This window comes from Abramis brama (assembly GCF_963993115.1).
Source record: "Abramis brama genome assembly, chromosome: 13".
Taxonomy (NCBI): domain Eukaryota; kingdom Metazoa; phylum Chordata; class Actinopteri; order Cypriniformes; family Leuciscidae; genus Abramis; species Abramis brama.
Genome location: NC_139975.1, coordinates 25,142,197 through 25,154,325, shown reverse-complemented (window position 1 = coordinate 25,154,325; position 12,129 = coordinate 25,142,197). Strand labels below are relative to the sequence as shown.

The 12,129-nt window shown below is 37.0% G+C and overlaps 1 protein-coding gene across 1 annotated transcript in view; it reads left to right on the top strand.

Annotated features, from left to right (window-relative positions):
- Positions 1–12,129, top strand: part of atp10b (ATPase phospholipid transporting 10B) — a gene marked incomplete at its 5' end in the record, with an annotated part of 44,845 nt that overhangs the window by 16,195 nt on the left and 16,521 nt on the right. The window contains 10 exons of the mRNA XM_084133851.1: positions 542–627; positions 2,331–2,437; positions 3,700–3,831; positions 4,246–4,373; positions 4,899–5,151; positions 5,366–5,580; positions 7,927–8,076; positions 9,776–10,310; positions 10,871–10,977; positions 11,069–11,195. Of these exons, the coding sequence (XP_083989977.1) occupies positions 542–627; positions 2,331–2,437; positions 3,700–3,831; positions 4,246–4,373; positions 4,899–5,151; positions 5,366–5,580; positions 7,927–8,076; positions 9,776–10,310; positions 10,871–10,977; positions 11,069–11,195 (1,840 nt within the window). The remainder of the gene's footprint in view (positions 1–541; positions 628–2,330; positions 2,438–3,699; positions 3,832–4,245; positions 4,374–4,898; positions 5,152–5,365; positions 5,581–7,926; positions 8,077–9,775; positions 10,311–10,870; positions 10,978–11,068; positions 11,196–12,129) is intronic.

Here is a 12,129-nt window from a genome sequence, read left to right as displayed (position 1 = left end):
CTTTTTTTTTTTTTTAATCAATTTAATGCATCCTTGCTGAACACTGAACAAAAGTATTAATTTCTTGCAAAAAAAAAAAAAAAACATACTGACCCCAAACTTTTTAAGAGAAGTGTATAGAATTTTTTGTTTTTTTAAATCGCCACCCTTTTATATGTCTTTATTTTTGACAGCTTCTGAAGTTTCATTATACAAGTCAGGTCACAAAGTTTAGAAAAGCACAACTCTTCATTATGAGTCAGCCAGATGTCAATAGATAACTAAAAACTCCCAAACACTTACATACCTGACATACAAGTCTGAGTGACACACAAAACACGTTACACTGCTTTCTGTCTTTGAACATGTACAGGTAGGACTTGTTGATGTTTTTTTTTTTGGCCATGTGTTCCTGACTGCTCAGTTTGCCACGTGTAGCTTTACTGTCAAACAGCAGGACTTGTTAGACAGCCCTTGATAGTCAGTTCAAATTACAATATAATTTAAAAAATGAGGATATAGAAGGAGGATATCATGCATGGATCTTTCTAATGTGTTTCAGGGCAAACCATTCCAACCTCAAACATTTTCCAGCACTGTCGTGTGTGAAAACCCCAACAACAACCTCAACGTGTTCAAAGGTTATGTGTGAGTATCTGAAATCAATTTCACTCAATTTCATGCTCGATTAAATACATCACGACTCTATCGTGACTGCCTCTTTTGTCAGATCCACACCAATGAGCAGAATTTGTTTGGCCTTCACATCTGTCATTTCCTAATCAGGGAAACTTCTTAAACCCTCTGATGCATCACAAAGGAAAACATGTTAACGTCTCTCTTTTTTGAAAATTAAAAACAAGTACATAACCATTACCAGTTTTCTTGTGAGAGGTGCACATCTGTCCACTATGGAACCCATTACTGCCACATATGAAAAAATGCTTTGTAAATCATAACATAAAAATGACATTTTTTTATGACATAAAAAGTCAAATCATGACATGCTAAGTCATAATTATGGGATGAAAAGTCAAAATTATGACATAAAAAGTCACTATTTTAAGTCATAATTTTGGCTTTTTATCATAATGTCGACGTTATAATATCATAAATAAGATTTTGTCATAGTTATGACTTAGTATGTCATAATTTCAACTTTATCTCATAATTTCTACTTTTTACATCATAATTATTACATAAAATGTGAAAATTATGACTGTTGTCATTTTTTAATTTTTTTGTCATAATTTCGACTTTTTATCTCATAATGACATAAAAACTAAAAATTAAGAACTTAATTTAAAAGTCATCATTTCAACCTTTTAATCTGATAATTATGACTTAGTATGTTATAATTATAATTTTTTATCCTTAATTATTTTTTAAATCTCATAATTTTATTACTTAGCATGTCATAATTTCAAATTTATCTTATAATTTTGACTTTTTACATCATAAATATGACATAAAAAGTGATAATTATGAGAATTAAAAGTCATAATTCTGACCTTTTCTCATAATTTCAATTTTGTCTATTCCGTTTTTTCACCTCGTAATTCTGACTTCATTTTTACTTTTACCTCATAATTTGTACTTTTTAATCTCATAAATATGACTAAGTATGTCATAATATTTTTCTTTTTATGTCATAATTTTTTACTTTTTATCTCATAATTACTTAGTATGTCATCATTTAAAATGTATCTCATAATTACTTAGTATGTCATAATTCCAGGTTTTTATCTCATAATTATGACTTAGCATGTCATAATTTTGACTTTATCTCATAATTTCAGCTTTTTCATAATTTCGACTTTTAAATCTCATAAATATGACTTAGTATGTCATCATTTTGACTTTTCATCTCATCATTTTGCCTTTTTATCTCATAATTACTTACCATGTCATTATTATGATTTACCAAAGCATGAAATGGGCTTCCATAGTCCACTGCAATATATTTCAGGTTGATGCATGTTGAATTCATCTTGTTATAAATAATAAATACAAAATATAAAGAGGGCATTCGTCTACAATAATGGGTAAGGCTCAAAGATCATAGATTTAACATATACCTACACCAACATCAGAGGTTTGAATTACCGTTGCAAAGTTTCCTCACACAGCCTGGAAATAAAGTAGGCTGACAAACCGATTTGGCACTTTTTTTTGGTCCCGTTGCAGTCATATTAACTGGTTTATCACGCTGAGAGATGATTGTGATGTTCCCAAGCATTATAAAGCTCTTATCCTGCTCTTCCATTCAAAGACGGGCCCGTTACTCACGTGGCACACACTGAGGTAATTAGTCTGGGTGACTAAGGAAGATGCTGTGTTTGATGTCACAGGGAGAGGCCTGATAAGAGGAGAACGGGCTTCGGCATCGATAGTCTTCTGCTGCGCGGCTGCACAGTGAGAAATACTGATGACGCAGCTGGAATAGTGGTGTACGCAGGTACATTTCATCATCACATTTCACACACCCTCCACAGTACTGTGTGTTCACCTGGGATACACTAAAATACACTACATATACAAATTTTTTTTAGTGGAGATGCACATTAAACATTTATTGTTTTTAATAAAGTAATGAATCATAGTAACGTCATACTATAGTAATGTGGATGTACCACACAAGGATATTTTGATATTAGTCATGGTGCTAAATGTTAACCATGGCACTTTCTTGTTTTTTTGTGATGGTAAATGTCCATTATTACCATACCATTACCTTTTATTACCATAGTAAATTTATTAGTAATTTGGATAATGTAAAATGTATTGTACCATTCAAAATTTGCATAGTTTTATTCAGTAAGGATGCGTTAAATTGATCAAAAGTGACATTAAAGACATTCGTAATGTTACAAAAGATTTCTGTTTCAAGTACATCAAAGAATCCTGAAAAATATATAATATTATCCAAAAAAACATGAGGCAGCACAACTGTTTTCAACATTAATAATATTCAGAAGTGTTTCTTGAGCAGCAAATCATCATATTAGAGTGATTTCTGAAGGATCATGTGACACTGAAGACTAGAGTAATGATGCTGGAAATTCAGCTTTGCATCACAGGAATCCATTACATTTTAAAATATATTGGAATACAAAACAGTTCTTTTAAATTATAATATTACTATTTTTTTTTTCTTCAAATAAATGCAACTTTGGTGAGCATAAGAGACACCTATAAAAAAACATTGAAAAATATCACCAATCCCAAACTTTAATCACTTTCACATTCTTTTCTTTAGTTTTCCCATATATCATCTACTGTATAAGCTGTTTTGTTTTTATAAATCACATTGTACATTTCCGTTCATCATCATTCATAAGGATAAAGCCTAATATACTGTGACTCTAACATCTAATAGTGCAATAAGCCCATGCTATACAGCCAGACTCTTTTTTTTCTCTTAAGTCTTTAACATCCCATTTACACTGGCAGTGACGCAAAAAACTAGAACATTCTCCCATTATAATCAATGAAGCCGTCTATAGTGCAAACGTGCGTAACAGCTTAGTTGATTATAATGGGGGTATTATAGTTTGTTCTGTCGCGTCGCACACTCGCAGTGTACTTGTGTCTTGAAAAGGGCATTTTCTGTGGCCCACTATTTCTCTCTTGATAAATTATACACACGGTATGGCTTGTAAATGAGTGCTGCTATTTTACAAATGTTGTTGTTTTTACATCGTGAGTTATTCATTACAGGCCATGAGACCAAATCCATGTTAAACAACAGCGGGCCCAGGTACAAACGCAGCAAGATCGAGAGGAAGATGAATACGGATGTTCTCTTCTGTGTGCTTCTTCTATTTTTCATGTGTCTCATCGGAGCCCTGGGTACAGTACGGGGAACATCCCCCTCGATAATTCAAAACGCACTACACGCACATTACTTCAACATACAAGCTCCAAAATGACACTTTGATTCTGAACTCCAAAAAAACGAGGCTGGGTTCGGTCTGTGTCTGTTCTTCTGATCTCACAACAGTCTACAGAGATAAAGAATAAAGTGTTTTTACAACCTCACACAACCCTCACGCTCTCTTTTCCTTCTGTTAGGCATGAGTCAAAGAAGGACACTACAGATACCCAGAATAGCTCACTCATACACTGGTCTCTTATGAAAGCAATGATTATTCTCGCTCTCTTTCACTGTGGTTCAAGTTCAGTGATGCTTTATTGGAATATGTGCTTTATTGAAATACAGTACTGTCAAAAGCAATGTCGTTAATTAATGTAAATGTCTCTCAGGCCATTCTATCTGGTTGGAAACTTTTACCACCATGCCCTCATACATCGTCCCTGACAGAAATGGCAATTACACTCCTTCAGTACTAGCGGGATTTTACATGTTCTTCACAATGATCATCTTACTACAGGTACACAATCTGTCACACACGGCATAAGTTAAAGACATTTAGTGAAAGTAATGGCCAGTTTCTACCAATAGGGTACACTTACATAAATGTACCATAAAAGGTTCTTTAGTGGTATTGATGGTTCCATGAAGACCTTTAAAATCAATTGAATCTTTCCATTGCACAAAAGGTTCTTTAGATTATTATATGTTCTTCACACTAAGAAGAAAATGGTTATTTTAAGAACGGTGCACTGAAAGGTTCTTTGGGGAACCCAAAATGGCTCTTCTATGCATCACTGCGAAAACTCCCTTTTGGAACCTTCGTTGATTATTATTTTAAACTCTATTTAGACATCCCACATTTTGTTAACAATGTTGCCAATCTCATATAAAATAGATATAAATATCTTGACTATCAGTGTAGGTTAAGCATTTTCTTTCTGCTAATACATTTTTTATTACGCTTTATATTGTACCCTGTTCATTGACATTGCAGGTGTTTGTCTGGCTCTTAACACTAATTATTCCAGGACTTTCTCTCTAGGTGATGATTCCTGTGTCACTGTATGTGTCCATTGAGCTGGTGAAGATGGGGCAGATCTTCTTCATCACTCAGGACGTGGAGCTTTACAATGAGGAGCTGGACAGTCGGGTCCAGTGTCGTGCTCTGAACATCACAGAAGACTTGGGACAGATCCAGTATGTCTTCTCAGATAAGACAGGGACGCTTACAGAAAACAAGATGGTATTCAGACGCTGCACCATCGCGGGGACTGAATACTGTCACGATGAGAACGGTGCGTTCAGAGCTTCATTCTTCTTTTCTTTTTTATATATTTTATACGTTTTTATTGCTCTACAATATTTATCTTTTCTATTTTGATTTTGTTCATGACCATTTTGTTGTATTTTAGGACTATTTTGAGTTTCAGTGAAATGTTTCATTCTGTTTGCTGTTTATTGTTAACTTAAGGAATAATAAGGGCAGGTTTTATTTTTGGCATTCCTCAGCTGCTCGCTTGGCGGTTGTCAGTGGAGCAAATGAAGAGGAGGAAGACACTCTCTACCAACAGACAAAGCTTCCTCCTCTCTTCCCTCTGGAAGAATTACAGGACAGCCACACAGGAGACGAAAATCACGCCAACACTCAAGTCACAGCTGCCAATCGGCGCAGATCAAGAGTGGCAGCGGGAGCCCAAAGTGACATGGCCTTCAGCACTCCTCTGGTGAGATCATAGATCAGAAGATGCTGATATCTGTGTTTCAGGGTGAAGATTGGGAATTCAGGATGATTTGTCTTTTTCATGCTCTCCTAAAATTGGCTGGATATTTCGATGTAACGGCAATTTAGGGTACATTTGCACGACAACGATGTACTAAAAACGTAAATGTTTTTTCTTTGTGTTTTGCGTGTACAGAATGACAACGTTGTCAATTTGATCCCCGTTCACACAGATCCGCGAAAATGACAAAAAATGCTGTAATATTCATGCCAGGCCACTAGTTGGCAATGTCACTTTGTAAAGAAACAAACGCACCTATAGACTGAACACGTAATACGCATACACATGACGTCACGGTTTTCACAAATTCGTGTTTTTGTTGTTTACATGGAGACGATAACGGTATCGTTTTCAAAAACTTGCACTTTGGGGCTGTTTACACGACACCATTTTCAACTAAAAACGTAAAACATTTAATGCAATTTGGACGTTCATTTACACGACAACGGCGTTTTGGGTGCCTGAAAACGCAAACTTTTGACAGCGAGTTTCAAAGTGCAAGTTTTTGAAAACGGTATCCATGTAAACAACCAAAACGCGAATCGCTGAAGACGATGATGTCATGCACATGGGTGGCAGCAGAATACAGGGTTTTTAGTTGTTTTCGTGGATCCGTGTGCATGGGGATCGTTTTACCAATGGTGTCGTCTGTACGCGGAAAACTCAAAGGAAAAACTTCTCCGTTTTAAGCGTATTGTTGTCGTGTAAACGTACCCTTTGAATCCCGTTTTCTAAAGTTCGCGTTTTCAAGCCCCCAAAATGTTGTTGTGTAAATGAACGGCCAAAATGCATAAAAAGTTTTCTGTTTTTAGTTGAAAACGGTGACGTGTAAACGTGCAGGTCCATTTTGGTCCACACCCTAACCCTACCCATAATCCTATTCCTAAACAAAACTTGTTTTAGTCAAACTTCAAGTGCTGGAATGATGTGCAATTACTGTGTAAATTTCCCTCTCCACTTCCTGTGACGTGATGTTTCAATGTTCCCTAATTCTCTATGGCGTTGCAATCTTACTTAAGATGACGGAAAACCCTGTGAAATCCACTTCGTAGAGCATTTACGGTCGAATGGAATGCACCTTAAGTGAAACGTCTCAAGGTAGAAGAAGATGAAGTTCCAGGCAAAGATCCAAAATACTCAATATTTATTTAAACTGACGAATACTTGAAACAGTGTGCGTGCACAGACAGAGTGCTAACAACACAAACGGCACAAGCACAAACATTGACCGACAACTGAAAAGTGACAAGGGAGAACTTAAATACACAGAAGATAATGGGTGACGACAGGTGACGGTGATGATGAAGACTGGCTAATTAACTAAACACAGGTGACAGAACTGAACTAATGATGATGATGATACTAATGACAAAGAAAACAAACAGAAAGTCCATGAAAACGTGACATTAAGTAGGTTAAGCTCCACCCATTATGTCTAGAGAGGGGGAGCTGGACGTCATTTGACGCTGCAGTGAGCACCTATTAAAGTAGGCAGGCGGATATTTTTTAATATAAAGCATTTGGATTTGTTAAGGCTTATTATGGGCCTGTTCGTTTTACTAGCAAAATCTGGCAACACAAATGAGGCTCTAGTCTAGTTTTTCTTGTGCGTACAAAAAAAGACACATTCGCATTTAAATAAGTCATTAACAACTAGTCCTTCAGTTTGGTTCTGTAACACTGCAGACAGTTTTTGTAAATGCAGTTGTCACTACCTGAATTTTTCAGGAGTTAATTCTGTTGTAGAATGCAGTTGTCACTCCCGTAACCAACTGATCTCTGTGAATACAGCACAGGATTAAGCACTAAAAGGTAAACTGACAAACCAAATTTAGCTGCAGTGTGGATGTCTTCTCAGATACCCAGTCAATGAAATGATCAATTAATGGAAATGACACCATAAATTCCCCATGGTTAAATCTTTTGAACAGAGCTGAAGTGTGTAATGTCTGACGTCTCGTCCCTGACCCATCTTCCTTCCATCCCCCTGCACGCTCACGGTCTGCCCCGCAGATGGCCGAGCAGTTTGGTGTCAGTTATGAGCACAGCAATGCTGGCTCTGATCCGCCATGTTTCGATCTGTTGACATATGGGGCTGCTGGGGTGCATTAAACATGGGCTACTGATACTGTACAGATTGTCTCGCGTCCCGCTGCCTCCTCGTATGACGTTGCGTCTTTTGTTGTTGTATGATCGTGTCATTTTCCACCTATGGAAACATACCACATGGTCTTGCTGTGAATGATGTAATCGGAATACGCGCCTAACCATTCATATTTCCTCAAACAGGAAACAGTGGTGGTTCCAGACAGGAAGCTGATGCTGGAGGTGGACCGTCAGATGGCGAGCATCCTGAGCGGGCCCTACCTGGACTTTTTTCTGGCTTTGGCCATCTGCAACACAGTTGTGGTTTCCACAGTGACGGCCCAGAGACAGAGGGTGAGAGCCTGCGACGGCACTGACCTTGCTGGAGCCGAGAGGGTTGGGGGCTCTGACTCACAACACAAATACTGCCCTCATGTCAAAGCAATAACAATAATAGCCCACCATGTAAATTATGTAAATTAGTACCTGTGTTGCCCAGAGATATTTTATTACTGCCCCTGCATGACTAATACTTCTTTGGCTAGTGCTTCGCAGCCCAGTGGTATGTTTTATAATTACTACATTTTAATTCTCAAGCAAGCACCAATGGCTCACTTGGTGGAGGCAATTCGATTTTTCATCAGTTGGACGGACGGCGTCCCCCAAGTCCACCCCACACGTCTGTAATGAGTTGAGTCTGATAGAGAAGTTTAGTGTAGCTGAGTATCCTTCACTGCTGGTCAGTGCTAATTTTCCAAATTGCACTTGAGGACCCCGAGCAAAGCACTTTGTCCAGGGAAGAAATTATATTTGGCCTCAGACCTGTAGCACTGAGACGTTCAAAGACATTGGGTCAACGTTAATTAAGTTGATTACCAATGGAGCATGATTGTATCACCCTGGGTCCATCACAACTTAAGAGGCAGTCACAGTGTATGCAGATCCACAGTACCTGAAGAACTAGATTATTAGAGCGTTTCAATATTTGCAATGTATTTCAGTTTTATCATAATTAGCAGAACACAGTTATACAGAAAATCTGATTTAACTGATTCATTTCAGAAATGGGTTTTTACCATTGATTTAAAATAACCGTGACTTATATAGTGCAAATAAATACTTCTTCTACAGCTATATTGGCAGAAAATCGATTTGTAATTTTACAAATAATCAATATGTACACTACCATTCGGGGTTAGTACAATTTTTAGCATTTATTTGATCGAAAATAATATTGTGAAATTTTATTTCAATTTAAAATAACTTTTCTATGTTAATATATTAAATGTAATTTATTCCTGTGATGCAAAGCTGAATTTTCAGCATCATTACTTCAGATTAAGTGTTACATGATCCTTCAGAAATCATTCTAATATGGTAATGAAGAGCATTATTAAGAGCATTAAAAGAACAGCATTTATTTGAAATATAAATATTTTGTTACATTATAAATGTATTTAATGTACTTTCGGTCAATTTAATGCATCCTTGGTCAATAAAAGTAGTAATTTCTTTTTAAAAAATCGTACTGATCACAAACTTTTGAACGCTGATCTAATATTTCACTGCACATCCAATTTGCACATGCATTGTTAAGAAAGAATAAGGCTGTGTTCAGAAAGCATGCTATCATACTATGCATGCTATTTCTGTAACATGTATACTAAGCACAGAAAGAGAAATAGCTACTGCATTTGTATAAAAGTGTAGTGTACAATAGATCCCAATGCACTGCATGGATACTGTGTACCACAGTGCAATGCACTTGTGAAATAACATTAGCCATAGTTTTTTAACTTCTTCCTTGCTTCATCATTTGAACAGACTTTGAAAAAGACTTAATTAAGCACACTTGAAATAAAAATAGCCGTATTTAGAGATATGTGATAACTCTACTCACTAAATTGACATGCAACTTGGCAAGGTCTTACATGCTCTTTTAAAAACAAATTAATAATGCAGCAATAAGGCAGTTATAATGCTGTAATAATGCAGTCAGCAGTATTCTAGTATACAGCATATATCAAGCAAATAAATGTATGTACTTTTCCAGGTCAAAGGGCGCAGTAACTCTGCATACTCCGGTGGATCATTTCATATTATGGGAAAGTGGTTCAGAAATGGTTCTCTGAGGAACGTTTTCAGCTCCATGAAGTTTTTCAAGAGAGGCGGGGAGACACTCGCAGATCCTTTCGCCAAAGATGAAGACGAGCCTGACATGTTTCACAGCTCTGATGTCTCAGACTCAACCACAGGGCAGAAGGTCATTTCAAGTGAAAGTGAGGTTAAACGCAGTCTGTCTGGAACAGAGGAGGTGTGTTATGAGGCCCACAGCCCAGATGAGGCCGCTCTGATACATGCAGCAAAGGCTTATGGGTTCACCATGGTGGAACGCACTCCTTATTACGTGACCGTCAAGCTGCCTGATGATACGCTGCTGAAGTTTGAGGTGTTGGACGTCCTGACCTTCGACTCGACCCGGAGGAGGATGTCCATAATAGTACGACACCCACACACCAATGAAATCATCATGTATACTAAAGGAGCTGATTCAGCCATCATGGAGAGACTGGGGAACGTTTTCTCAGGTGAGCATGAAAGACTGAGTCAGAATCATTTAGGTTGGGCCATTCCTGATCAAAAAATGAACCAACATACATCATTTAAAAGTTTGGGGCCATTAAGGCTACATTTATTGTGAAATACTGTGTAATATTGTGAATTATTATTACAATTTAAAATAGCTCTTTTCTTTTAAAATGTCATTTATTTCTGAGACAAAGCTGAATTTTCAGCATCATTACATTTTTTTCTTTCATCTTTTGTATTTTTATGTTGAATAAAGGAAATAGCTTAATTATAGATATATATTATCATTTAGTTAAACTCTTAAAATTTACTTTTTATTCATGGAACGCAAATAGAGAAAAAATTAAAAGATGCTGATGAATGACAATCTCCAAAAACCACATGATAATAATGTTCCATATGGCTTGTGCACTATATTCCAAGTCTCATATGATATTATGATAGTGAAGTACAGGCTACATTTTTATTCATGAAAATCCTCCAGCATTGAAATATGTTGTAATTGAAATGTAGTCAATGTGGCAGATTTGAATGTAAGTGTGTTGTTTGTTTTCCACAGACATGTCACAAGTGGATAATGTGGCGAAGCAAATTGCTGTAAAAACTCAAAAAGACCTTGACATGTACGCCAGGGATGGATTACGAACGCTGTGCTTTGCCAAAAAGGTAGAAGTTTTGCAGAATGTAGTAAGGCTAAATCTATCTGAAAACAGTTTAACAGTCTTGCTCATGAAAAGCTCTGTGTTTTTCTCTGAAGGTTATCAGTGAAAAGGAGTTCAAGGCCTGGTTTGCTATCAGACAGGAGGCATTGTCAGCCATTGATGAGAAAGAAGAGCGTCTTATGGACACTGCAACCTACATAGAGAACAACTTCACTCTGCTGGGTACAGTCAAGTACTACTAATGAGTGTCATCCTAAACTTCCAAATAACATTCAGTGTCACAGTGTCTTTGAAAACACGTTAAAGCATTGACAGTTTTGTGACATGAAATACATTTTGTAAGGGATAGTTCACCCCAAAATTAAAATTCTGTCATTAATTACTCACCCTCATGTTGTTTCAAACCTGTAAGACTTTCGTTCATCTTCGAAACACAAATGTAGATCTTTTTGATGAAATCGGAGTGATTTCTGTCCATCCATTGGCAGTTACGCAACTACCACTTCAAAAAGTTCATGAAGAGATTGTAAAACAAATTCATATGAATCGTTTTAGTCATAATTTTCTAAAGAGACGCGATCGCTTAATTTGATGAACAGATTGAAATTAGGCTTTTATTCACATATAAACATTGATCAACTCACACATCAGTTGTGGTAAACGGAAGCTCAATCATGTTTATTTGATATGCAAGAACCAATGAGCTCCATTCCAGTGTTACGCAGCGCATTTGAGCTTCTTCAAGAACCAATGAGCTCCATTCCAGTGTTACGCAGCGCATTTGAGCTTCTTCAAGAACCAATGAGGTTCATTCTCGTGTTACGCGGCACGTTTAAGCTTCAGCAAGAACCAGTGAGGTTCATTCTCATGTTACGCAGCACATTTGAGCTTCAGCAAGAACCAATAGGATTCATTCTCGTGTGTTATGGAGCATGTTTGAGTTTCTGTTCTCGCACGTCAAGCAGGTTTGTTTGAGCTTCTGTGTATGTTCGCTCAATGTTTATGTGAATTATATGTGAAAAGCCTAAATTAAATCTGTTCATCATATAAAGAGATCGTGGGCCCTATTTTAACGATCTGAAACGCAAGTGTCAAAGCGCAAAGCGCAAGTAACTTTGTGGGCGGGTCTCGGCGCTGTTGCTATTTTCCCGGCGGG